Source organism: Brachyhypopomus gauderio, unplaced genomic scaffold (genome assembly GCF_052324685.1).
Source record: "Brachyhypopomus gauderio isolate BG-103 unplaced genomic scaffold, BGAUD_0.2 sc88, whole genome shotgun sequence".
Classification (NCBI taxonomy): domain Eukaryota; kingdom Metazoa; phylum Chordata; class Actinopteri; order Gymnotiformes; family Hypopomidae; genus Brachyhypopomus; species Brachyhypopomus gauderio.
The window spans coordinates 861,223-887,746 of NW_027506909.1; the positions used below are offsets into that span (position 1 = coordinate 861,223).

Here is a 26,524-nt window from a genome sequence, read left to right on the forward strand (position 1 = left end):
TTTTCCACTATCCCTCCCTTTCTCTTCCTCTCCCACCCTCCCCCTGCAGCACAATCACTCGGCACAGCCTCTTTTTAAAAATGCAAATGCTCAAAAGCCCAGATCAGCCAATAGCAGGACTTCAGGCTCACCCTCCAGCCAATGACTGTGCGGTCTCATTTTTGATGTTTGAAGGTTGGGTCAGAGAACAGTAGGGGGTAGGTCTGAGAAAACAGCCAAATATGAAGGGAAAGGAGAGACTAGGAGTTGTTCGACACTACACTCCTTCCAAATGTGACACACAACTGGACAAGTCTTGTTCCAATTTATAGGAATGAATGTAATAATTTATTTTAACAAGTGGATGTAATTTGATGTTATCAAAGTCCATATTCCTCTAAAAGATCAATAAGATTGTTTGCAAACAAATGTTCTCTGCTTATGCTAAACAGGCTCCATCTCTAAAAAAGCATTCTAGAAAATCATAACCTGACATTTATTATGTGCATGGTTCCCTGAACACCTCAGGCATGTGGACATAGGTGTATACAGTGTATGAAAGTGTTTGCTCTGTAAAAACACGCTTAGACACTGGGCAAATTTCTGTCAATTCAAGACTTACATGCTGCTATTGGCAGAAGGCAAATGTTTACAAGCTCAGAAACCTGACACCATGAACCCATCATGATTGCATTCAGGGACTAAACAAGGACATCTTCGTGCCCATTCATAGCAAGACAATTGCTGTGTCACTCTGGCTATTACAATATGTCATTTAACACTTTATATAGAGCAAGTAGACAGGCTAAATGAAATGGGAATACTCTCCACCAATAGCAATATTTTTATCAAATTTCTGTAATTATCCCATCAGACAAACATGTGGCTTTGGAGTTGTATTTTTGTCTGTATGTGTTTATGACTCTTCATTATGACCACAAAGATGTCCTTAATTTGTGTGTGGAGAAATCAGAGACATGGCAAAAACAAACCTGAGGGGTAAATGTCGGTCCTCATCAGTACCTTTTACTCCCGAGAGTCAATGAGATGTGAATAAATTGTGATGTCTTTTATACGGTAGCATTCCGTACACAGCGTACATCCAGCGTGTATGTTTGCATCATCATTATCTGTAGCACCTCCTCAGTAAAGTTGCTCCTGACTTTACAGTCTCGTACATAAGTACAAAAATCACATGAGTCCATCAAATGTATATACTGGTTAATATATATTGGTCATAACAGACAGTTTTAGCCACAGCCAAAGCCCAGCACTGGTATCATAAAACGGATGGCCCTTTAGGTCTGCCAGATGATCAGGCTCGCTTCATTATAAAGAGCAGTCAGCATGAACTGAATAAAATCTCGGCAATCTCTATAAATCAAACTCCTCACCATGATTACTAAAGCACTCCATTTGTAAATAATGAACTGCGACAATTGGGAAGTGTGTCTGCTTTAGCTGACGATCAAATATGCATCTGATGTCCTCCATACCACTAGGGGGCAGTGTAGATCTCAAGAATGAAATTTCAAAGATCGTCGCTGTTCGGCTGCTTCTTTCAAATCCCATGTGTTTCTGTTTTGCGGGCTCTACGCCTTACAAGTTCAATGGAAATGTCTAAGCACATCCCCCGTATTTAGCGATCTAGCCACGTTCAACAAAGAAAAACACGGGCAACAAAGGAGAATAATAATCTAGATTTTCTACCTTTTAGCAACACCGCTTTTTTTCCAATTCACCACAATATTTTAAACAGGTAAACTACCAAAATATTTTCCAAAAGTAAAAAAAAACTAGTGTCATCAACGATAAAACGTAGCGAACACAGTCAGAAACTTTAAAGTATAACATGTTTGTAATGTGACACTACGGCGTGTGTGCAGTGTGAGTGTGTAAGTGTTAATGTAAGTGTGTTAGTGTGAGTGTTAGTGTAAGTTAGTGTGAGTGTGTTTGTGTTAGTGTGTAAGTGTTAGTGTGTTAGTGTAAGTGTGTTAGTGTGAATGTTAGTGTGTAAGTGTTAGTGTAAGTATGTAGGTGTGTGTAAGTGTGAGTGTTAGTGTGTAAGTGTATTAGTGTGAGTGTGTAAGTATGAGAGTGTAAGTGTAGTTTAATGAAGGTGAGCCCACGTGGTGTGATGGCAGTGTTAGTGTGTAAGTGTTAGTGTGTAAGTATGAGTATGTAAGTGTGTAAGTATGAGTGTGTAAGTGTGTTAGTGTAAATGTGAGTGTGTAAGTGTTTTAGTGTTAGTGTGTAAGTATGTAAGAGCCCACGTGGTGTGATGGCGGTGTTAGTGTGTAAATGTTAGTGTTAGTGTGTAAGTATGAGTGTGTAAGTGTGTTAGTATGTAAGTGTTAGTGTGTAAGTATCAGTGTGTTAGTGTGTGTGTTAGTGTGAGTGTGTAAGTGTTAGTGTGTAAGTATGAGTGTTAGTGTGTAAGTATGAGTGTGTAAGTATGAGTGTGTTAGTGTGAGTGTGTAAGTATTAGTGTGTAAGTATGAGTGTGTAAGTGTGTGTTAGTATGTAAGTGTTAGTGTGTAAGTGTGTATGTAAGAGCCCACGTGGTGTGATGGCGGTGTTAGTGTGTAAATGTTAGTGTTGGTGTGTAAGTATGAGTGTGTAAGTATGTAAGTGTAAGTGTGTAAGTATGAGTGTGTAAGTGTTAGTATGAGTGTAAGTGTGTAAGTATGTAAGAGCCCACGTGGTGTGATGGCGGTGTTAGTGTGTAAATGTTAGTGTTAGTGTGTAAGTATGAGTGTGTTAGTGTGTAAGTATGAGTGTGTTAGTGTGTAAGTATGAGTGTGTAAGTATGAGTGTTAGTGTGTAAGTATGTAAGAGCCCACGTGGTGTGATGGCGGTGTTAGTGTGTAAATGTTAGTGTTAGTGTGTAAGTATGAGTGTGTTAGTGTGTGAGTGTGTTAGTGTGTAAGTATGAGTGTGTTAGTGTGTAAGTATGAGTGTGTAAGTATGAGTGTTAGTGTGTAAGTATGTAAGAGCCCACGTGGTGTGATGGCGGAGGCTGCAGCTCCTTTTGTTCCTAATCAATCAAAACGAGGAAGACGGACAGACATGAGCGGACCGTCTGAATCAGGAAACACACACACAGCCACACACTATCTCCAATAACCAAAGGACAAGGGAGCGACCCGTCGCAACTTCGAGTAACCTTTATATTCCGCAACTTAATATACCTCAAATTTAAGACAGAAAAGGGAGAAGAAAGTTTGTTGCCGGTACGTGTGTGTCGTGTTATCCGGCGGTGATGGTGTCTTTGTCGGACGCAGCTCGGCTCCACGTCGCTAACGCGGCTCCGCTTCTTTTTTTTCTCGCTTTTTGACTAATTGTTGGCCGGCAACATGGATGTCATCGTCGTTATTAAATTAAAACTTAGGCGCCCACGGCTCTATTTCGTTGCTAGAGTGTTCCTGGTGCTCGGGTTTATTGTTATTTGTATTGGGAAAGCTAATTGTTTGGGTAGCTAGCGGAGTGGACGGCGACTAGCAGCCGCATAACAAAGAAACAAACGAGCAGCGCGGCGGCCGCCTGGTTCCCTTTACCACTACACACTGTAATGATGATAACAGCAGGAATATATGTGTAAAACTGGTTGTATATAAACTTTTACTAAAATTCTGGAACATTTAAAATGTACAACACATTTAGTAATTTCTTGTCATGATGAATATATGAGGAGGAATTGGGCTAGTTGTATTATTAGTTTTTAAAGAGATTGTAATGATGAAACTTGAAATGTGATAGATCTCCAGTGTACGACTATGCCGCGCAAGAAGGTGACTGATGTGTCTGGGAATGGAGGGATGAAGAGGAAAAGAGCGAGTGGGAAGAAGAAAGAGAGGGAGTTCAGCAGTGACGACGAGTTTGAAGATTATGAGCAAGAAAATACTAAAAAACCGGGGAAGCAAGCGACTAAATCCGGGCTGCAGCCCGTCACTGTGTCTGAAGATGTTAAGGAAAAGATTGTAAGGCGTTATTACACTTTGTGCATGTACACAAACTTGACTTTTGTCGGTGTGTAGTGTGTGCTTACAGAGTTTGTGGGCTTCTGGAAAAGATGCTTTTCACATTCATTCTATCCTTTCTCCCAATAGAAACTTGAGGTGCCTAAGGTCAAGGGTCAACTGCTTATTTTTGGAGCCACCAACTGGGACCTGATTGGCCGAAAAGAAGTGCCAAAGCAGCAAGGTGTGAGCTCTTGATTAAAAAACACTCAGGCCTAGTTTTAGGGTTTGATTCATTTGCTTACTTGAGTCATTTAGTGAATTGTCATGCTTTCAAATAACATATATTTAAAATTTTAGACATTCAAGCACCTTGGATATCTAAGGTTGCTGTGTTCATGTAGTGTTGGCTACTTTTTTAAAATATGCTGATAAAAATGCCTGATGATGAAACTAAAGACCCCTAAGAGTTATTTTATGTGCTGCTCCTACTTGAACTGTGTTAGATTGATAAGTGACTGTCTTTAAGCAGTGCTGAAACAGTTAAACTTGACACGATATAATGGCCTTGATCAACGTTGCTTCTTTTAGAGATTCAGATGCACTGAACACATTTCAGACACAAAACATTTTCATGACCATAGATCAGATGTTATTTTGAAGCCAGTTATTTATAGGAATGAAAGGAATATGTGGAAATTGTGCATATTGTATGTTGTTTTTATAAAGTTTTGGGAAAACGTTCATTTGGGGAATGAATTCTAAGCAGCAGTTTGATATGGGGGCCCAAGGAGTGTTTTGTGGAGTGAAGGCGAGTGAAGATCAGGCGGAGAAACGTCCGTGTGTTTTCATTAGTGGACTCTGGCTTCAGACAGTGTTGTAACAGCTGTGCAGCAAGTAGACTGTGGCCTGATGGGATCAATGAGGAATTGATCTTGGCTGTGGCTGGTCTGACTATTGTGCATCAAGAAACCTCACTGTCTTAAACAGCCCAAATTGAACTAGGACTCATAAATACTCTTAAAATAATTTAATCATTGATTTGTTTCATTACACAAGACTTGTTTCCAAGAAAGAGGCACTTGTCTGGCCAGTGAACCTCTGTGGGAATGTGTGGGGGTGTGTGTGTGTGTGTAGCTGCCTACAGGAACCTGGGCCAAAATCTGTGGGGTCCTCATCGTTATGGGTGTCTGAACGATGTGCAGGTGAGCTGTGTGGTGTCTGGACCCTGCGCTGCACACAGCCTCCTCATCACCGCAGAAGGCAAACTCTGGAGCTGGGGTCAGTTTCTACGTGCTGAGCGTTCAAATTCACTCTACGTTTCTACACTTGATCTGTTCTATCTTGGGAGCACTTAAAGGATTCATGACATTTGCGGTACAGGCGTTTGTTGTTGCTGTAAATGCATTCATTAGCGACTCTACAAAAGGTAGTTAATCGTGTTCTTCTTGGTGATCCTGAGACCGTCCTTCTATAGTCAGACAAGCCTCCTCTTCATGTCCCTTCATATCACGTAGTTGAGAACACAGAAGGAATCTTGAGAGCATTGCATTACGAATGATGTATGTTAGCTTTGAGTTTCTGCTTAGACAAGATGGTTGACGTGTCTTTCTGCTGTTTTCTCAGGTCGTAATGAGAAAGGCCAGCTGGGTCATGGAGACACCAAGCGCTTGGATGCTCCAAAGTTAGTGGAGGGTTTGGGGGAGGAAGTGATGGTGACTGCTGCCTGTGGGCGCAACCACACCCTGGCGCTGACAGGTAGGCCCTTTACTTTACGGGTGAAGGGGTGACGATGGCAGCTGGCAGTTGTAGCCCAACCTACGTTTCTCCCACAGAAAATGGGACCGTCTACTCGTTTGGAGAGAACAAACTTGGGCAGCTTGGGCAGGGCAATCAGACAGACGCCGTCCTCAGCCCAGCTACAGTAAGAACACCCCCCTTCCAGAAATATTTGGCTTAATGTAGTCTTTGATTCTCCTCACATTCTCTGCAAGGTTATTTATGTTGGCTTGTGAAAGTGGTAGGTTGGTGTTAACTTTGCAGCTTTGCCAGAGACTGCAGGGGTTCCTACCTGCGTTGTTCTTTTGCCCACAGATCATGTACAATGGACAGCCACTGGTTAAAGTGTCCTGTGGTGCTGAGTTTAGTATGGTGGTGGACTGCAAGGGTAATGTCTACTCCTTTGGCTGTCCAGAGTATGGCCAGTTAGGTAAGCTGCTGTGATTCTAAAGCGCTCCAGGGTTCACTCCCCAGCGTGGTAATGGGTTTTGCAGCGTGGTTTTCTCTTATGCCCCGCAGGTCATAACTCGGATGGGAAGTTCATAGCTCGTGCTCAGCGCATTGAGTTCGACTGTGAGCTTATCCCTCGCCGTGTGGCCATTTTCATTGAGAAGACCAAGGATGGCCAAGTTCTGCCTGTTCCAAATGTTGTGGCTCGAGACGTCGTCTGTGGTGCCAATCACACAGTGAGTAGCCAAGCAGCCTTTTAGTTTTGTTTTAAGTACAGTTCTCAAATCAGGTAGTCATGTTAAAATATAAAGACTTATTCAGTTGTATAGCTGGTTATTTGAGGAACGGCTACATTAACTTATGAATGCTATCCAGAGTGAGATTGTAAGATGTGTTTATTAAATTGTGATTCTTGCCAGTCTAAACATGACCTTGAAGTCTTCATCACTGCAAGACAAACCTGACCTAGAAATCAGACAAGGAACATTTGTTTTCAGGGCAACCTGTGTAAGTTATGGCAATGCTGTTTTGTGCGTCGGAACAGCTGGTCCTTGACTCCCAGAAGCGGGTGTTCTCCTGGGGCTTTGGGGGCTATGGCCGTCTGGGTCACACTGAACAGAAGGATGAGATGGTGCCTCGTTTGGTGAAGCTCTTTGATTTCCCTGGGCGCGGAGCCACCCAGATATACTGCGGATACCAGTGTTCCTTCGCCGTCAGTGAAATGGGTAGGAAGAGATAAAGGCCATTAGTTTGTGTCTCTTGTATCCGTTTCAAATGGTCTGTCCTGATTGTGTTTCAGGTGGTCTGTTCTTCTGGGGAGTCACAAACACGTCTCGTGAGTCGACTATGTACCCAAAAGCCGTGCCGGACCTGTGCGGCTGGAAGATTCGTAGTCTGGCCTGCGGGTGAGTTCAGCCTCTTGTTCTACCATTTTGTCGGGCAAAGGCCTTTCTTGGCGTTTGTTTTACTCCATAGTCCATGTTTGTACATGGCGGACCATACAGTTCTGTCCTTGTGTGATGTCCTGTCCCAGGAAGAGCAGTATCATCATCGCTGCTGATGAGAGCACCATTAGCTGGGGACCATCGCCTACATTCGGAGAGCTGGTATGTGACTTGCACATCGAGAGCCTGGCAATAAGGCCATGTTTTTCTTCCCAGTGCAAATATCATAATGGTCTAAGAATTGGATTTTGCTGATCAGAAAATAATAATGATGATCTTTAGTGCAGTGTACTTTATGACTGATTAATATTTTGTAGGGATATGGTGACAACAAACCAAAGTCTTCCACCACAGCTCAAGAAGTCAAAACTTTGGATGGAGTGTATTCAGAACAGGTATAAGAGATTATTGCAAAATGATATATAATGTATTGTATTATCTTTGACACACAAGGAAGCAAAGCATAATGCTGCTGGTTCTTTCATCTGCTTGAATATTTGGCCGATCTGTAACACATATTGTACACACAAGTCATAAGACGTTCTGTGATCAGCCTGCGTATTACACTTCCATTTCAATGTCTTAATGGTGGTATGCTCCCAAATAAAAGGCCAGAAAATATCAAAGTACGTAGGTGGAAATACAGGTTCTTCACAGATGACCCAGTTTAATCTCTCTTGATTTGACTTTGTCATTGCAATATAAATAACTCAAGATCTCAAACCATATGCATTATTTGAGATGGTGCCAATACAAAAAAAAGGTTATATCACATTTCTTGGGCTACAGGAATAGAAAGATGGCAGCTTATCGCGTCACAAGTTCCTTTAGCCTGTTAACAAATGGACCTTAACTGGGTTATATTTAATATGAGACTATTCTTGGCTGCACAGTTTCGTCTGTGACTTTGGAGGTGTTGTGTGAGTTACGGTTTTGTTGTTTCAGGTGGCGATGGGCTACGCACACTCGCTGATTATCGCCCGCCAGGAAACTGAGCAAGAGGAAGAGAGACTTAAGAAGTTGCCAGAGTATAACCCACGCACACTCTGATGGTGTCCCAGCCGTTTAACATGCCTGTGTTCTCTAGAGGCTTCTGGTTGTTGACCAGAATCCCTCTGCTCACTAAGTCACCGGTGTTAGTCACAGTTTGCTTGGGATGGGATCTTTTTTAAGACATCAGATTTAAAGACGAACTACAAACCGCAATTAATTTGGACTGCAGTATGAAAGGATCTTGCAATAACCAATCCATGTGAGCTGGAATCCTCAACAGTGGCTATTCTTGTGTGCTCATGCACCCGTTTTAATACCAGTATCTGCAGCTAAGAGGGACCCTTGTGCGGTTCCCTCCAAGCACTTAAGCTCGATTGGATTTCTATTCTTACTTCTACATTCCTAAAGGAGGTTCATCAGTCTTTTGGGTTTTGTCTTTTTTTTGTTTGGTTCATTCCTTGAAGTTGGCTGGCAAGAACTGTTGCCTGCTCTCTCCAAACGGTGCTAAATTGTTTAAAATGCAGATTGTCCTTTGGTTGATTAACTAGCTGGTATCACTGAAAAGACCAACACTCCATACTTGTGCCTTTTTAAGTGATGTAAATCAGGACACAGAGGTTCTGTTGTCCCAAAGATATCACCTCTCAGTGTAATGTTGGACCACAGCAGGGCAGCGTTCTTTTAAGAGTCTGCAGTCACTTCAGTGTTTTTTGTATTGTGCCATCTTTATGTTCACCTGTGCTTAAGCTTCTGTGTCCTTCTCACATTTCCTAATATAGTTATCTTGTATTTAAGTCATTGCCATAAATGGTAAGAGTTGTCCAGCTGTAGGGTGTTGTTAAGCAGCAAGCATCCCATTTCTAAAGGAGATCTTTTACAATTTTTGTGTAATGCTCAAGCTTTGTTCTTTAAATGTATGTCCAGGGTCGGGATGTGGGATGCCTTTTTTCTTGATAATGTTAAATAAAGGTTCATTTAAGTTGGTAATTATCTTAAACAGAAGCCTTCGTATCCCAAGTGTTATCAAATAAGTAGTCTTTCTTTAAAAAGAATAGTTTAAAGGTATTACTGAACAGATCTAGACACATTAACTGAAGGTATTAATACTCCCTCCTCAAAGGGTTCAAATTTTGCTAGTCTCGTGGTGATTTATTGATTTGATATTTATACATTAGTTAAACTGTTCATTGATAGCTGTGGAACAGACACAGATTTAGCGGTCTGTCTTTTAAACACCTGGAACTTCAGGTATCATGAACTACAAATTGTGCAGATAATTACCGAGGATCGGTATGCACGGAACCCCTAGTATCTCACAGGTAGTGGGCCCACAGGAGAGTGAACCCATGTATCTCCTTTGGCCCCATGGGTAGAAACCCAGCCACCGGGTGCTCGTCAAGGGGCCCCTCCCCCAGGCCTGGCTCCAGGGTGGGGCCCAGATAACCATGATCCAGGTGAGGGTATCAGAGTCCTGTTAAAGAATTCCATAGGGGCTTTTGATAATTGCATAAAAATTCAGAAGCTGAGGAACAAATGAACAAAGGAAGGTATTTTAACAGAGTTGAAAATACTACTAAACAAATTTATTTATTAAATGTACAAAATGTTTAATCTTCATCCTCTTCCTCCTCCTCATCCTGGTTGATCTGGAAATAGCGAAGTTCATAGCTCTCCTTAGTGTTTGCCACAACACGCAGCCAGTCTCGTAAGTTGTTCTTCTTCAAATACTTCTTGGTGAGATACTTAAGGTACCTAAAATAATAATAAAGGAACATGTGGTGATGCAGTACTACTTGCTGGTAACATGAATACACTCACAAATCAGACCACAGATGTCAATGACTTCGTATGAACTGAACGCTGTCTGCAGACAAACTGGCGATATGTTTAGTCAGCAAAGGCAGCAGACACCTCTTGGAAAATGGAACCTCAGAAGACACAGTAATCCTGCTCTTGTTCCTCTCAATAGCTACAACTCCTCCTCCCAGGTTTCCTGCTTTGCCATTTACTTTGATGCGTTCCTGAAGAAACTGCTCCTACAGGAATAGATATGCAACTTAGAACACAAGAAATGTAAAGAGCCCTTGATTATATAAGGTCATCAGGGCACAGGAGGCGGGATGTATATATATATATACAAACAGCTCACAAAGTTGGCAGCATCCATGATGCCGTCTTCCATCGGGTGGGTGCAGTCCAGAGTGAACTTCAGGGTTTGCTTCTTTTTCTTTCCACCTTTGATCGGCTGTTTTTTCTGTAGAAATCAGACACGAGTTCATGAGATGTCCACTATTTTTGTTTTCACGTGTTCTTATGGAGGATGAGCAGCGTGGTTTCAACTCGTCTCGCAGCAAACCAGATTATAACCCTAAATGTCAAGTGACTACTAAACAATCTTCGCATGATCTGCGACTTTACAGTGAAGCAGCTGCTCGTACTACGTTGTGGTCTGGATGCACGACCAGAAGATGAGATCTACCATCTTAACTCGCTTTAGTTAGCGGACTTCCTATAGAGGCCTCGGAACTTAACCAGATATAATCAAATCTGGCTTTGGGGAATCTAAATTCTGTTTATTATATGATAGAGCCAACTACTACAAAACAGTCACGGTGGATAAAACAACATACACCGAAGAGGATACGTGCCCATTTTGAATAACCGACGCTATGATTCGACTCACCAAAGGAGCCATGGTGGAAAAATCCAGCCGAGAGGAAGGAGAGAGACTGCACATGCGCGATGTAGAGTCTGCCTAATCAAGTCCACATTAATCGATCTGATCTGTAATTCGATTTGATTGACGTTTCAGTTTAGTTCTTGAGAGATACACCTAGAATTTCTGGAAATATCAAATGAATGCCAGTTACCAACGTTTAAAGTACCCTACACTTACATATTATGAAACATTGATTTCTGTTAACGATTGTAGCAATATTTTATCAAAATGATAAAAATTATGATGACCAGTCGTTGAAGCCCTTGCCACCTCGTCACATTATTTTATTTTAGAAGTTTCAAAGCGTAGAAGCAGATTTTATAAAGGTTATGGTAGCCATACATTTGTATGGTATTAGGCGGTCCCTTTTTCGGACTCTTCACATGTAGATAACTTAGAACTTTACACTTAGGCTACAAGGTGTCAGTTTTACCGTCTACTTCAGACCAAAAGTACAGCTTAACAATACAGATTTAAAGGGATTGCCTTTCAGTTTACAAACACTACGACGTGCCGAAAGAAAACTATTTTTGCCATGACTGACGGAGTATTCGGTTTCCTGTGTGTAATCAGAGGTCGCGATATTTGGCCACTAACTGGCCATCCCCTCATTCCCCTCTACGTGGACCTCAAATTCCCCTGACGTCAAGGCCAGCCCACTGCCTAGGCAGGCTCACCAGCCCTCTACATGGCTTTCAATCCGGCCACAGACAACAGCTAGGACACCAGCAAGGTTAATGAAGTATCTTTGTGTTGTGTTTGTTTAATCTGTTAAATGTTTTGTCTTACATGCATCCTTTTTGATGTACGTTTCTTTTTCTTTCTGCTTTGTGATATTTTTCATGCTGTCTATTTTTGTTTCCACGCCTTAGTTCAATTATAAACATATATTCTGAAGATGAGATAATCAGAACAAAACCAGTTGTTATCTGTTTGCTGTGTTCGCCTCAAGTGTCAGAGAGAGTCAAAACAAAGAGTTCTAAACACTTGTTCCATCCAGTAGGGAAAGCCTTAATTACTTCCTCCAACTAAGCTGAGGACACAACAAACCTTCCTGCAGATGTCTGGAGGAATCTTCTCCCCCTTGGATAACCTTTTTGACCCGGACAGTGCGAACTGCCATCCCTTGGTGTGCTACTTGTGCCATGAGCAGTATGGACATCCTTGTCTGCTGGACTGTTACCACACCTTCTGTGCCAACTGCCTGCGTGGCAGAGCAGTAGACAGCCGGCTGACGTGCCCCCTCTGTGGGTAAGAACTTTCACATGCAGCTTCAACCAGCAAAATCGTAAACTTTGTGACCAGTCAGTATTACTAAAACAACAAATGTAATAACATGGCAGGACTCTGAAACAGAAGTAGCAATGATTAGATTACACGAATACAGGTGTAATGTTACTTTTATCTGAAGCTATGTCTGTCATGTTCATAGAGTAGGATGACTGGCATTGATTCAGTTCTGCAGTGGCGGGGCATGGCAGAGACTTGTGCGGGACAATTTACCTAAGTGGGACCAACAGCTGCAGGATAAAGCCTGCCCTTGTTTTAGCCTGAGTGGAAATACACTTGGCATCTTCCAGTAAGGCCAGTGCGGCGTCAAACTAAACAAATGGCACCCTTATCTTGAGCCGTGTGCAGTTAGACAGTTCCAGCTTTTCCTTTCACTGTGGGACTAGTAAGTGATGAATTTGCTGTATTCTCTGCAGCATCTATGGATATCATACCAATGGAAGTGCATCCAAAATGGAAAAAACTAAATAGTTAAGTAATTATGTTTATGTAAGTATGAATTTAATCAGCAGTTAGGGGTTTTGTTAGTGTTGGATTGCTATAAAATTATTGTAGTATGTTTTCATGGTGTGTCTCTGTAGGTAACCGATTAAGAACAAAGTTTTCTAATAGTGACCATTAAGTACATAAACTGTGTTGTTATTTATGTCCCAAAATTCAGATTCTTTAGTTCATTGCTATCTCTAATTCGTTGAGTGTTTTTTCAAGAACATTAACTAATAATGCGATTTTATCAGTATACTCATTATGATACCTGCATTTATACAGTGAAATATAGTAACAATAAACTATTATAATAGTATAAATAGACTATTTTGTTTGAAGCTATTTAAATAAAAAAGGTACACTTTCTAAAACAGGACCAAAAAAGGAATATTTTCTACCTTCTTCAGACACCAGTCTGTGGTAAAAGGGGTGAATGCACTGCCTCCAGAAGACAGACTGCTGAAGTTCTTGGTGGATAATTCTGTGGACTGTGAGGAAGCTGTGCAGTGTGCCAACTGTGACTGGGAGTGCAAGAAACAGGTCTTACATCACCCTTCACGCCACCAGCAACCACAGCTGGGCTGCATTTCAACAGCCCAAACCGTCAACGCACAATGACATTTTGTACTATTTTCAGGATGTGGATGCAATGTATTATTGCAACACTTGTAACCAGCCCTTGTGTAGAGACTGCAGGGAAGTCACCCACAAGGCAAAGATGTTCTCACGTCATGACATCGTCTCCCTGGCCAAGCGCACCAAAGAAGCCCACAAGAAGTGTGGTACGTGATCACACACCCTAACAAGTCAGGGGGATGTATAAGCGGAATCGTCTTCTGATGGTTGTTCTGCTACTGAAGTCCTTTGTTTCTGTAGGCCTCCATGAGGAACTCTACATCATGTTCTCGACAGAGAAAAAGTCCATGCTTTGCATCAACTGTTTCCGAGACATGCCAGTGTAGGTCAAACGTGCCTCATTAAGTGGCCAATTAATAAACCTTTCAGTGAGATGTGACGCGTTTAACTCCTCAATGGTCTCACACTTGCAGGGAGAGCAGAGCACACTGCATTGATATTGAGACAGCCTACATGCAAGGCTGTGAAAAACTGGACCAAGCCGTCTTAGTAAGGGAGCCAGAATCCTACCTCTTCAATGTCTTCAATGCAGTGAAGGGACATATATACGATACATGTCATCTTTCATCTCAGGCTGTGAAGGAGCTCCAGACATCAGCACGCGAGGCGATTGTCCTGCTGAAGGCCATGATTGGAGAAGTACGGGCTAACGTGGACGAAGAAGAGACGGCACTTTGCACGCTATTTAATAGCATGCAGGTAAATAATATGTGATTCAAATTAATGACATTAATGAACATCAATATACTCGTTTAATTAAGTCACTCAAGTAGAATCAGCATGCTGTTTTCTAACATCCAAACAACCTGTTCAAAAGCAGTGAAATTCTATGTTGTAAGAATGCAAATTTTATTCAACTGTTGTGACTTTTCTCTACAATCGTCTTTATTAAGGAGAAACTGGCTGAGAGAAAGAGAGTCCTACTCAAAGCAGCTCAAAGGTGAATACTTCACGTTGTGTTTTGTTTTAATGCCACGAACACATGCTGTGTCTATCAGCACTGTATAATCGACAGTGAGCTATGAGACATGGGCGAGATATAGCGGATCCAGTTACACAATCTAAAAATATCTGTGATGTTTCTGCCTCACATCTCCCTCAACTTCGATCCACTCAGTGGTTATTGTGCAATGTGTCCGGGTCTTTTTACATTTCTGTAACTTTAGTATATAAATAAAACAAGTATTAAGACCTACATTAGAAGACTATGACTTACAACACAGACATTGCTAGTACATTCAGAGACGTCTGTTGTGCTTTATGTCATTTGAGAGAGGCTTATGTAACTTGTTTTTTTTTTTTTTCCCCAGTCAGCATGAGGAGAAGGAACGGGCTTTTAAGGAGCAGCTGTCTCACCTTGCAGCACTCTTGCCAACTCTCCAAGTCAGACTTTTTCATACTGTGCAAACATGCTTCCTACCTTCTCTTCTTGAACTCATCCCCAGCGTCCCCTAATCCCCAGAGTCCCCTAATCCCCATGGCCTCTTCCTTCTGTAGGTTCATCTGGTGACCTGCTCTGCCTTCCTAAGCTCTGCAAACAAATTTGAGTTTCTAGACATGGGTTATGTAAGTAGACCTCCATTTTTCCTGTTTCCCCCAGAAACCCAGAGCTTACATGGACTAAGGCTTAACTGCTATAAGTTAATACTTGTTTCATTATAAAGCGTTTAAAATCAGATCATACTTTTGTACCCTAATTTGTGGTTTGCTTGTTTCACATAGCAACTGATGGAGAGGCTGAAGAAGATCATCAAGCTGCCTCACAGGCTAAGGCCAGCCCAAAGCAGTAAGGTAACTGCTGCCTTGCAGGCAGTAGTACATTACAAGCAGCCTCATAGGCTAAGGCAAGCCCAGAGCAAGGTAAAAGCTACCTTGTAGGCTGTGGTCAGTCAAGAGCAGGAAGACAAAAGCTACTTCACAGGCTGTGCGGCTATGGACAGGATAATGCCTTACAGGATAATGCCAGCCCAGAGCAGTAAGGTCTCACCACATGTCACACAGCTTCTCCCTCCACACAGATCAACACCGAGTATCGGTCCGAGTTTGCACGCTGCCTGGAGCCTCTCCTGCTGCTGGGTCATCGGCGATCTGTGTCCACAGCAGGCAGTGTGTCAGGACTGTGTCTGGGCAACAGCTGTGGACTGTCAGTATCTTTTTCATTTGTAGTTTCTTAAAAAAACAAAAAGAAGAAACTGGAGAACCTTTCTGAATCTAAAACATAAAATCCCATCTATTTTTTTTCTTTCCTGTATCGCAGCCTGCCATCATCACTGTCGGTCACATGTCACTCCCCGGTGGTCAGCGACGTGTCCCTGGGCTCGTCTGTGGTACGCAAGCCCACCTCCCATCGCTACATCAGCACTAAGGTGCTGTTGGCTGAGGGTGGAGAGAGCTCCTTTGCAGACCACTGCCGCAACTACGAGACCACCTACAGGGTGAGACCTGCTCATACACGCTGGACGCTAATCGCTTCATAGCTGTGTGCTAATAAGGGTATGTACAGAAATATACAAAAAGGGCATGATGGCAAGAGAAAATGTGAAAAAACAAAACAAAAAAAGAACAGGCCTTTGCGACACTTTGATGCTCAGCATACTTTTTGTTGCCTGGAAGTAATCAAGCACTCCAAATTCAAGATCTAGTGTAACTTCTAAAAAATGGGCAAAGGGTTTATATAGTGGCTCACAAACATGGTTTCCCTCGGCACTTTGAGCAGAGCCTGCAGACCCAGATCCAGAAACTTAAAGACCAGGTGCAGGAGATTCACCGGGACTTGACCAAACATCATTCCCTCATCAAGACCGACACCATGAGTGAGATCCTGGACATATCTCTGCAGATGGACAGTGAGATTTCCTCAGAATATGCCTCTGTGGAAATGATGAGAGCTATGTTTGAGGAGGTGAGTTCCATGGGTGCCAGTGAAATGTGTACCTCTGGTGAACAACATTCACTCCAAATGCAGATATTGACTGCATCATGACAAAATATTTCTCCTAGATATGGGAGGAGACCTATCAGAGAGTGGCAAACGAGCAAGAAATTTATGAAGGTTAATTAACAAATCAAACTCATGGTGTGTTTCCAGTCTCTTGGCTTGAATTGACTGACCTCATGTGGCTCCTGTCTAATTTTGCTAGCACAACTTCATGACTTGCTTCAGTTAAAACAAGAGAATTCCTACCTGACCACCATCGCTCGGCAAATCGGTCCCTATATCCGCTCCATAGCAAAAGTAAAAGAACGACTAGAGCCCAGGTTAGTGGCTGGCCAAGTCACTGTACTCACTACAACAGCAAGTTGACCCATCCGGTTTGGTCCAAATAATCTCTGATATAATTGTATTTTATTTGTAATCAGGCTGAAGGAGCCTAAGGAACTTAAAGATGACCGCACTGAGAGCATGCTGAAAATCTATGAGGACAGCAGCATGTCAGCGGACGCTCAACACAGGCAAGCTCATCAACCTTTGCAAGTTTTATATTACTAATATTGTCTTATATTAATTTACATTTATATCACCTTTGTGTTGTTACTTCAACAATAGCAGGAAGGAGGGGAAAATAGAGTACTCCTCAATGCTGTCCCTACCTTCAAACCTTGTTTGATGTACTGTGGTTTATCTCAACAGCAATGAACTGCCCTCTGCCCATGAGGACTATCGCACGCTAAACTGCCTATTAGACGACTCCAGTCCCAAAAACAAGGATCTGTATAGGCTGAGCAAGAACAAATGCACTACCGACACAGGCCACTGCACTCCTGTGAAAGCACAACTCAGTTAATTAAACAGAGGCCATTTCTTCTACATGGTAAAACAATACATGAGGCATTGCTGACATATAAAAAATGGTACATTTTCATGATACCTGACATATTACATGTCATAATTAATACAAAACTAGAACAAATCACTATATAATGTTATATTCAATGTATATTGATACATTGTCTTTATATTTGGTGTTTATTTTAGAGGTTTGTAGTAATTTTGTATGCAGGAAATGTCAGTTGTATGAGTAATCATACAGTTCACTTTCTTTCATAGATTTCTCACATTGCATTATACTTCAAATCTGCCATCTTTCTGTACATTCTTTCATTAAGGAAGCATATTGGATTTGTGAAACCTGTATGTTTTACAATTTATGACAGAAAAAAAAAACTCATGAAAAAACCTCACTGAAAATGTGAAGAAAAAAAATAACTTACGGTTTTTAAAAAAATGTAATGTCTATTATCCTTTTAATCTAGGCCATGCTGAGAAGACAGAGTTTTCTTCAGCAGAGATCGACTAGAGTAGGAGGCTCTGGACGCAGCCAGTTTTCTGCTAATATCAATCCAGTGTTTCCCACAAAGTCCCATTATCAGATGAAAACATCCCAAGGTGTTCAATGTACTTGTGAAATGCACAGAAAGGGAAAAACACTGACATGGTCATGACAGGGGGAAACAGAATGACACTAAAAGATGAGGCGTGGAAGTTTAACAGAAGTTAAATAACTGGAGTTGTTGAACAGTAAAACCTATACTGATCATCCTAGCCATACATGTTGTAAATAGATGGACTCTTGTGCACAACTTATTGAATCTTGGATGCCATAAATACATCTGTTGGAGTTGGCCACTTCATAGAGGGTAAGAGAAAAAACTCCTCAGCCCACTCAAATTATGGTCAACATGGAAATAAATTTTGCCCATCATACTATTTTTAGCGAGAGACATATTACATTTAGGAATCTTTCGTTTATTACAGATTGTCAACATTTAAAACTGTATATGCTTAAACCTGAACTGCGGAAAATCTGAACTAGAAGTGTCTGGTTATAAATTCTGTAACAGAAAACACGAACGTAATGAACGCCTCCTCTAGCCACAAACTGAGTTTCTGCAACACCAAAATTAGCACTTGCACACTATATTATGGCATCATACTGTAGGAACCAGATCAGGGTGCAAACATGTCATTGAAGAGCTCAATGAAAGCTTTTACCTTATATGGGAAGGTATTTAGAAACACTATGTGCAGCAGTCTGCATGTTCTGCATCGAGAAGATAAGCCTTTCTGTTAAATAAATAGTTCTTTCTCTGTGAATATTTGGTACTCCAGTGGATTCTTTTGCCATAAGCGTTTCCTGAGAGTCACCATATTGTAGGATATGGAAGTTGCTCAGCTCCCTTTAAATTAACAGATAAAAAAATTTATAAGAAGGTAAAACCATAATTCAAGAATTTGAGATTGGAAAATTAAATGTAAAAAATAACCAGATATGATAAATAGGCTATATAGCGTAGTTGTGAAACAGACCCATCACAGGTGAGGATGTAAGAAACGTATGATGTATCACTGAAATTATGAAGAGACTATTCAGAACAGAGATATGATGCTTTTTGGCAGGGACAGTGTAGGGGAGCGCTGGGAGACTCGGCTGCATTTGTTTGTGTCTTACAGCCGTAGCAATGGGGGTTTCTGCTCAGAGCAGACCGCCATGTCTCAGAGCAGGTCAGCAGGTCAGCCTCACTACGCCATGTCCTCACTTTCCTGCGCACGTTCCCCCCGGGGAGCAGAGCCACGAGGCCACCACGTAACCAGCTTGCTCACAAGTGCCAGTCGGAGGTGTCCAGGTGTGCCCTTCTAGAAGTTTCCATGTTTTTCCTTGCATTGTCTATCTTCCCCGCATTACGAATTTACTCTGATGCCTGATATAAAAGGCAGACCCGTGGGCACTTTCTTCTTGTACTCAATGTAATCCTCTCCAAAGAAATGGATGAGTGAGAGTTCCTCTTCCTCAACACGCTCCCGGAAGAACCGCCAGCTGGCCAGGCTGTAGGCCACAATGCACACTGGATTGCACAACATTATCTGCAAAGAAAAGTATTCATGTATTTTAGCTAAATGAGCAATTACCAACAACATCGATGCACAAACCTCAGAATAAGTGAACAATTAACAGAAATAACTACTTGGTCAATCATTTACATTTGATAATGACTAAAATAGAAGTGGAAGAAACAGGCTTCAGAATTTGGATGGTGCAGTTAAGACATTTCAGGGATAGTGAAATAAGCTCCAAAGCCATGAGGCAAACTACCTGAGTACCAGTGCTCCAGTAGAACCACCCCACATAGGACGGGTGTCTGAAGAAAGAGTAGACGCCATCGGTGACCAGCACGTGGCTCTGGGACTTCTCATTCTGCACTATGTGGTTGAAGTTGGATCCTGCTGTCAGCATAGCAGACTTCCGCAGGCCTTCCCCACATAATACCATTACCAGGCCCACAAAACAGATCCAGTTTGGCTGCTTCAGGTCTGCCAGAGGGCAAATGAGATGGGTACAGTGGCAAATGAACTACAAGCAGATGCAAACCATACTACACTGCTAGAAAGAAACGTTCAATAAGTATTCAGATGATTTTCTTGAAAATGACAATCACAAAAATACGGTCATGGAAATGAAACAGGCCTAATATGCCAACATGTAACAGACCTGGAATAAGGAGCTTTTCCACCATGAACTCCATCCAGGAAGAGATTGCTGCTACTGTATATTCAACACTATGGTTGAGCAAGAAGGAGTCTAGAGAGAGACTGCGTGGGTTGATGATGGCCGTAACCAGATATTCAGAGTAGTGAAAGAATGAGAGGGAACACAAGTACCTAGAGGATGAGATTAAAGAATGAGAGTGAACACAAGCAATTGAGTTGGAGCTTACTAAAGCTGATAAGACAAGCTGTAACTGATCTTGACAGTTACTGTACATATAAATATGTTCTCCAGACATTATTAATATTCATAATTATGTGCACAAACTTGAATGGTACATTTACCAGCCAAAGTGTGTCCATGTCGTTTCCGCAAAACTTATTATCAGGCCACATCCAAAGACAAACCCTAGAAAACAAGCTCGCACAGCGACCTAGCGATTTGAAGACGGAAAAACTATAGTTTAGTTCAAGCCGGGCGGAAAAGTCAAACCTGTAAAATACAAAAACCATCAGGACGAAGAAGGAAGTGTGTGACAGGTCGCCAGTTCGGCCAACATAACCGGGTTAACTGCATTAGGCTGACAGCGCGCTAGCTAACAAATCTGGTTAAGTTGGATTATATCTGCACACAGCTCACACTGCCGGTCTCACCTTCAAACATTTACCAAGTAAGTTTGTTTGAAGTAAAAACACGTAAATGAAACACAACAACTGCTGTGAGGAGAGTTAGTGAACACATCATGAAGTATCTCGCCAGCTAGCCGCACTAGCGCCGGTCTCACCTTGTACAGCGGTCCCTTGTACAGGATTAGCAGAACGCCGTTGATTACTGATATATACATTGCAATGGCTATTTTTCCATTCACATCAGTGAGGTAATCGAATATCCAGTCAATATGTGAGCCATATTTTACAAGTAACGGTATTACTATCACCCCAAGTCCTGAGAGAAAGCTTATAATACTTATCCTCCCTTCCAGCACTAACTTGCTGCCTGCCATGTTGAAAACAGGAAGGTCTCGTTAAAAAATCTCGCGCGTCTTCCTTGTCATTCTGGTCTCGTTTTATTTGTAACCAGTAGCATTATAATTATTCTACGGCCTTTGGTACGACTCTGCACACCATAAATAGAAAAAAAAAACTTATAAATAATTTTAAAATCCACTTTTTTGTTTTTTAAAATTCTAATATTTAATAAGAAAGTTTTAAAGGTCTAATCACTGTTAACATCCAAACAATTACTAAAAATAGAATACAAGAACATAACACGTAGAAAACATTAAAACAATAATCTTTGGGACAACAATAACCTACCAGGCCTACCAGGGAAACATTCTGAAGGACAGTTCTGCAAATCTATAAGGGGAAGAGATATGATAAAATTGCTAATGGAGCAAAGTACAGAGTTTTGTTGCATACACATTTAGAGAACCATGGCTTAAATATGGAAGCATTAGAGTTGAGCAGAAATATAATCAGGAATATAGTCAGGAATATAGTCAGGAATATAATCAGGAATATAATCAGGAATATAGTCAGGAATATAATCAGGAATATAATCAGGAATATAGTCAGGAATATAATCAGGAATATAATCAGGAATATAGTCAGGAATATAATCAGGAATATAATCAGGAATATAGTCAGGAATATAATCAGGAATATAATCAGGAATATAGTCAGGAATATAATCAGGAATATAATCAGGAATTGTAATGGGAATATTTTTAAAATAAATGTTCTGTATGCGTGTAAGGCCTCCAGTGCCATTCATGCTTTCTTTGCTCTTGTGTTAATCTATGTCTGTGAGCACCCCTAGTGTGTAGATTAGGGAGTCACTCATAGTTGTGGCTAGTCTATAGATAATGTTCTGCACTCCTGTTGTATATAATCAAGCAAGGACACCATGCATGATGTGGAGAAGCAGAGCTGTCTCCACCTGATGGTCCAGTGAGTGGTAGCGCTGACATCACCAGACAATGTTATCTCCAGAGATGAATCAGACCTTATGTCCAAATTTCCATCACAAGTACTTACATAACCAGTGGTAGTTAGTATAATGATTCACGATTAGAGAGGGGGGTTAGCTCTCTCTTGCAGATGCTTTGAGTGTGTGCCCCCTTAGGGTATTCAGGTCTCATTGCAAACTTTGCACATTGCCACTGCCATTGCCAAAGTTGGTGAGCGTGAATGTGTTTGTTACACAGCACAAAAAATATTCAAACACTATACAAAGACATGTACATACAAAAATATGAAAAATGTCGGTATAGGTCCCATGACTGGTCATGTTCATATTTTCAGTATCAACACACCAACACACCATCCCTTCTAATGGATTACACAGTGATTCTGGTGCAGCTTGGCAAAGCAATGGAGTCCTACAGGTAAAACACAAAGATTTTTGTAAGTGATACTGAGATTTCTATAATTATCTGGTAGAGTCACTCGTTAGATTTTGTAATGGCTTAACGTAAATACTCCACCCCTTCACACATTTAGTCATCATAGCAAGAACTACTGCTGCTCCGCCCCAATGTATTGAATTGAAAGATAAAGGGGAGACATTTGGACCCATGATGATACAGCGTATGGCTATTTCTACAGGAACTGCTCCAGCTCTTTATATGCGCCCTGTCTGTAATCACATTGCATTTTGTTGTAAAGCAAATTTTTATATTATATATTTATGTTGCAGGTACTGGGTAATGGTGGGGGTGTGCTGGATACCTGGGATGAGACTTCAAATGCAGTGAGGGATGTGGCTAGAAAGGTACATGGTGTGACCTCAGGACAGAGGAAGATAGACAAGGAGTCGTGGTGGTGGAATGAGGACGTTCAGGAAAGTTTGAGAAGAAAGCGGTTGGCTAAAAAGAATTGGGATTTTCAGCGAGATGAAGAAAGTAGACAGAGGTACAAGGAGATGTGTCGTAAGGCAAAGAGAGCAGTGGCAGAAGCTAAAGAGAAAGCATATAGCAAGCTGTATGAGAAGACACTAAGGAAGGGGAAAAGGATCTGTACAGATTGGCCAGACAGAGAAATCGTGATGGGCAGGATGTGCAGCAGGTTAGGATGATAAAGGATAAAGATGGAAATGTGTTGTCTGGTGAGGAGAGTGTCTTGGGAAGGTGGAAGGAGTATTTTGAGGAACTGATGAATCAAGAGAATGAAAGGGAAAGAAGGTTAGAAGAGGTAGAGGTTGTGAATCAGGAAGTGCCTCAGGTGAGCAAGGAGGAAGTAAGGGTTGCAATTCAGAGAATGAAGTGTGGTAAGGCAGTTGGACCAGATGATATTCCAGTGGAGGCATGGAAATGTTTGGGAGAGACAGCAGTGGAGTTTTTGACTGGGTTATTTAACAGAATCTTGGAAGGTCAAAAGATGCCTGAGGAGTGGAGATGAAGCATAATGGTGCAGATTTTCAAGAATGTTCAGAGCTGTAGTAATTACAGGGGAATAAAGTTGATCAGTCACAGCCTGAAAATCTGGGAAAGAGTAGTGGAAGCTAGGCTTAGAGGAGAGGTAGAGATCTGTGAGCAGCAGTATGGTTTCATGCCTGCTAAGTGCACCACAGATGCTATGTTTGCTTTGAGAGTGTTAATGGAGAAGTATAGGGAAGGACAGAAGGAGTTACATTGTGTGTTTGTTGACTTAGAGAAAGCTTGATGATAGAGTACCGAGACAGGAGCTGTGGTATTGTATGAGGAAGTCAGGAGTAGCAGAAAAGTATGTGAGGGTTGTGCAGGATATGTATGAGAACAGTGTGACAGCAGTGAGATGTGCGGTAGGAATGACAGACGGGTTTAAAGTGGGGGTAGGACTACATCAGGGATCAGCCCCGAGTCCCTTCCTGTTCGCAATTCAGAATCAGAATCAGTTTTATTGTCATATGTCGTACAGGTACAAGCATGAAATGACATTCCCCGGGGACCAGTGTTAAAGCACTGGGAGCCCTGAGTCAGAGAAGCCGCAATAGCACTATTCGCACGCAGCCCTACACTCTTCAGGGTGGGGGGAGAAACATAGAGAGATAACATTAGGAGGAGACAAAAAAATATGACCACAGATTATTCTCACAACAATTGTCATGGACAAACTGACGGACGAGGTTAGGCAGGAGTCCCCTTAGACTATGATGTTTGCTGATGACATTGTGATTTGTAGTGAGAGTAGGGAGCAGGTGGAGGTGAGCTTGGAAAGATGGAGATATGCTTTGGAGAGCAGGGGGATTAAAGTGAGCAGGAGTAAAACAGAGTACATGTGTGTGAATGAGAGGGCAGACGGTGGACAGGTCAGATTTGGTGAAGGTTGACGAGTTTACCTACTTAGGGTCGAGGGTACAGAGTAATGGAGGAAGTGAAAGAGAGGTATAGAAGAGAGTGCAGGCAGGGTGGTGTGGACGGCATAAAGTGTCTGAGGTGATCTGTGATAGAAGGGTGTCGGCTAGTATGAAAGGAAAGATCTATAGGACAGTAGTGAGACCTGCTGTGTTGTATGGACTGGAGACAGTGGCACTGACAAAGACACAGGTGAGGGAGATGGAGATGTCTGAGATGAAGATGTTGAGATTCTCATTTGGAGTGACGAGGAAGGATAGGATCAGAAATGAGTTTATTAGAGGATCAGCACATCAGCACATGTTTCGGAGATAAAGTTAGAGAAGCGAGATTGAGATGGTTTGGACATGTACAGAGGAGGGAGGAGAGGTATATTGGTAGGAGGGTCTTGAGGATGGAACTTCAAATCAAATCAAATCAAATAAAAGTTTATTTGTATAGCGCTTTTAACAACTCAAGTTGTCGCAAAGCAGCTTTACAGGGTTTACAAGGTTAACAATACTATGGGTCCAGAACCCTAATGAGCAAGCCAAAGGCGACAGTGGCGAGGAAAAACTCCCTATGAAATATATAATAACTTCCAGGCAAGAGGTGGAGAGGTAGACCTAAGAGGAGGTTTATGGATGCAGTGGTAGAGGATATGAGAGTGACTGGTGTGTCAGTGGAGGACGCTCAGGACAGGGCCAGATGGAGGAGTTTGATCCGCTGTGGTGACCCCTAAACGGGAATTGCTGAAAGAAGAAGAAGAATGGTATTTAGGCCAACACCATCATAGTGTCAGGCAAGCAACTCTACAATTCATAATTCAGTTCTATAAAGGAAAACAGTCCTATCATGAGACACCAGACCAAAGTTGAAAACTGCTTCTGTGAATGGACTCATCTTACTTATCTTTCATATCAGACTCACACCCTCCCAGTCATCCCAGTGAAACCGTGCCATGCCCAGGGTAGAGACCACATTCTGATTTAAACTGCTGTCTTCCTGCAAGACACAACACACATACACACATACAGCCCAAAAGAAAGCTACATGAGGTACATGCTAATTCAGATCTAATTTAAATTCAAATCACACTCTATAACTAAGTATAGCAAAACTTGTCCTTGTTAAATATTTCATCGCATCTATTCTGCTAAGATACTCCAGCTTCAGTTTGTGTAACAGACTGCTTTGTGGTAATGAGAATCATGGAGTCAAGATTCAGTGGATTTGTCCAAAAAAGGGTAAATTTAGGCCTTTTATAATGACAGGGAGAGAACAAAAAACATTGTTAGGTGTCTAACATTAATATAATTAATATAATAATAATATAATTAATATACAGAATAGGTCAATCAGTCCACCAAAAAAATTTCATTTGTCCCCCAGTGTCCATTTAATCAGCATGGAAGTGTTTACATTAATGACATTAACCACACATGCTAATACCAAAACAATAAGTTAACCCACCTCATGGATTTCTAAATAGCTGAAAGGTCTTATTAATACCAAATTACCAAATACCAAAAGCAGTTGGTAAAAAAGAAAGTCCTTTGCCTTTACTTCTGGACATCTTGGATAATGGACCAAATGTAGACATTCAAAGGCACTGGACAAACTAGAAGAGTTCCTAAAACATCATAGTAAATATAATAAATAAATCTTAGTGTTTAGCTTAGTTTCTGTATAGTTTAACATTTTGTTTGAACACAAACAAAAGGCCAAAGGCACATACATATAAGGTCCATTATGGCTGTATGTTTGTAAGTATGTTTGAGAAGGGGAGCTAAGGGAGTGTGTCATGTCTTGACACACCAAAGATTTAACAAATTCTGCACCGCCAAAAGCACTACAAAGAAAAGCAGTGATTGACATCTAATTATGGTTAAATATAATCCATTATGACAGCGTTATGTTACAGAGCCATTGATGTTGGTGTATATTTCTAGACAAGAGCATGACTTGCATGTAATATAACACTGAACTTAAAATCACACTCCATAAGTAAGTATAGCAAAATTTGTCCATTTTAATATTTTATGGTATTGATATTGTGAGACCAATCCACATTATGCTGTGATTAGCCCATGGCATTCAACAAGCAGACTCCAGCACAACCGAGGATGAATTATTCAAAAAACCTTTTGCATGAACCATAGCAGATCTACTCTTATCTACAATCCCAGCTGGCATCAAAGCTGCTACAAGGGCCTGGAGATGTAACCAGGTGACATCTCTTAGATGTTTTTAAAAGTTGTCTCTTGCCTCTGAGCTATTTTCTTACATTTTATTATTTTGAAATTCTGTCCATAGTCTCATGTCCTGTAATACTAATATCCCAAGGTAGAAAATGCAAAAATAAAACATTTTATGAAGCAGTCTGAGCACCTCATTATGGTAATGTTTAGGAGCACTGAACCGTCACAGAGTGTAATTTTATATTTAATGAACAAATACTGCACGTGATCTTTCATCATCTTGAATAT

General features: G+C 41.5%; 4 protein-coding genes across 8 annotated transcripts; 2 read left to right on the top strand and 2 right to left on the bottom strand.

Moving 5' to 3' along the window:
* The first annotated feature begins 2,923 nt into the window (after positions 1 to 2,923).
* Positions 2,924 to 9,091, top strand: rcc2 (regulator of chromosome condensation 2). Of its 2 annotated transcripts, none has more exons than XM_076992029.1 (13): positions 2,924 to 3,140; positions 3,739 to 3,959; positions 4,089 to 4,182; positions 5,076 to 5,219; positions 5,565 to 5,696; positions 5,774 to 5,862; positions 6,033 to 6,147; positions 6,237 to 6,403; positions 6,712 to 6,892; positions 6,967 to 7,072; positions 7,201 to 7,273; positions 7,429 to 7,506; positions 8,057 to 9,091. In XM_076992029.1, exons 2-13 carry the CDS (start codon positions 3,756 to 3,758, stop codon positions 8,159 to 8,161), a joined length of 1,488 nt encoding a protein of 495 aa, XP_076848144.1. In that variant the 5' UTR covers positions 2,924 to 3,140; positions 3,739 to 3,755; the 3' UTR covers positions 8,162 to 9,091. The 2 variants fall into 2 exon arrangements, with proteins under 2 accessions (XP_076848144.1, XP_076848143.1); XM_076992028.1 differs by having other exon boundaries at positions 2,934 to 3,212.
* A 574-nt stretch (positions 9,092 to 9,665) lies between these two features.
* Positions 9,666 to 12,009, bottom strand: LOC143493537 (large ribosomal subunit protein eL22-like). Of its 2 annotated transcripts, none has more exons than XM_076992033.1 (4): positions 11,874 to 12,009; positions 10,254 to 10,358; positions 10,016 to 10,140; positions 9,666 to 9,856 (listed from the first exon to the last, which is right to left on the bottom strand). In XM_076992033.1, exons 2-4 carry the CDS (start codon positions 10,284 to 10,286, stop codon positions 9,712 to 9,714), a joined length of 303 nt encoding a protein of 100 aa, XP_076848148.1. In that variant the 5' UTR covers positions 10,287 to 10,358; positions 11,874 to 12,009; the 3' UTR covers positions 9,666 to 9,711. The 2 variants fall into 2 exon arrangements, with proteins under 2 accessions (XP_076848148.1, XP_076848146.1); XM_076992031.1 differs by lacking the exon at positions 11,874 to 12,009 and adding an exon at positions 10,788 to 10,905.
* rnf207b (ring finger protein 207b) lies at positions 11,884 to 18,330 on the top strand. 3 transcript variants are annotated; one of them, XM_076992025.1, is made up of 18 exons: positions 11,884 to 12,074; positions 13,007 to 13,139; positions 13,237 to 13,381; positions 13,476 to 13,557; positions 13,649 to 13,724; positions 13,809 to 13,934; positions 14,129 to 14,175; positions 14,546 to 14,618; positions 14,733 to 14,801; positions 14,958 to 15,026; positions 15,254 to 15,378; positions 15,493 to 15,670; positions 15,952 to 16,137; positions 16,236 to 16,287; positions 16,376 to 16,493; positions 16,596 to 16,688; positions 16,867 to 17,047; positions 17,490 to 18,330. In XM_076992025.1, the coding sequence occupies exons 1-17, from the start codon at positions 11,884 to 11,886 to the stop codon at positions 17,018 to 17,020; spliced, it is 1,917 nt and encodes a 638-aa protein (XP_076848140.1). In that variant the 3' UTR covers positions 17,021 to 17,047; positions 17,490 to 18,330. The 3 variants fall into 3 exon arrangements, with proteins under 3 accessions (XP_076848140.1, XP_076848141.1, XP_076848142.1); XM_076992026.1 differs by having other exon boundaries at positions 11,967 to 12,602; XM_076992027.1 differs by having other exon boundaries at positions 11,968 to 12,583.
* Positions 17,959 to 20,738, bottom strand: icmt (isoprenylcysteine carboxyl methyltransferase). The gene is made up of 5 exons (XM_076992030.1): positions 20,505 to 20,738; positions 20,065 to 20,153; positions 19,724 to 19,893; positions 19,328 to 19,545; positions 17,959 to 19,098 (listed from the first exon to the last, which is right to left on the bottom strand). The coding sequence occupies exons 1-5, from the start codon at positions 20,721 to 20,723 to the stop codon at positions 18,916 to 18,918; spliced, it is 879 nt and encodes a 292-aa protein (XP_076848145.1). The 5' UTR covers positions 20,724 to 20,738; the 3' UTR covers positions 17,959 to 18,915.
* Between the last annotated feature and the right edge of the window lie 5,786 nt (positions 20,739 to 26,524).

Coding starts and splice junctions, on each gene's coding strand:
- LOC143493537 (XM_076992031.1), bottom strand. CDS start 10,841: ATGTGCAGTCTCTCTCCTTCCTCTCGGCTGGATTTTTCCACCATGGCT. Junction 10,141..10,253: donor TCATGGATGCTGCCAACTTT/GTGAGCTGTTTG, acceptor CTATTCCTGTAG/GAGCAGTTTCTTCAGGAACG. Junction 9,857..10,015: donor GAGGTTCCATTTTCCAAGAG/GTGTCTGCTGCC, acceptor TTATTATTTTAG/GTACCTTAAGTATCTCACCA.
- rcc2 (XM_076992029.1), top strand. CDS start 3,756: ATGCCGCGCAAGAAGGTGACTGATGTGTCTGGGAATGGAGGGATGAAG. Junction 3,960..4,088: donor AAGATGTTAAGGAAAAGATT/GTAAGGCGTTAT, acceptor TTCTCCCAATAG/AAACTTGAGGTGCCTAAGGT. Junction 6,893..6,966: donor CTTCGCCGTCAGTGAAATGG/GTAGGAAGAGAT, acceptor ATTGTGTTTCAG/GTGGTCTGTTCTTCTGGGGA.
- rnf207b (XM_076992025.1), top strand. CDS start 11,884: ATGTCTGGAGGAATCTTCTCCCCCTTGGATAACCTTTTTGACCCGGAC. Junction 13,725..13,808: donor AACTGGACCAAGCCGTCTTA/GTAAGGGAGCCA, acceptor CTTTCATCTCAG/GCTGTGAAGGAGCTCCAGAC. Junction 15,027..15,253: donor GGCCAGCCCAAAGCAGTAAG/GTAACTGCTGCC, acceptor CCCTCCACACAG/ATCAACACCGAGTATCGGTC.
- icmt (XM_076992030.1), bottom strand. CDS start 20,723: ATGGCAGGCAGCAAGTTAGTGCTGGAAGGGAGGATAAGTATTATAAGC. Junction 20,154..20,504: donor ACAAGGGACCGCTGTACAAG/GTGAGACCGGCG, acceptor TCAAATCGCTAG/GTCGCTGTGCGAGCTTGTTT. Junction 19,546..19,723: donor GGAAAAGCTCCTTATTCCAG/GTCTGTTACATG, acceptor GCCCTCTGGCAG/ACCTGAAGCAGCCAAACTGG.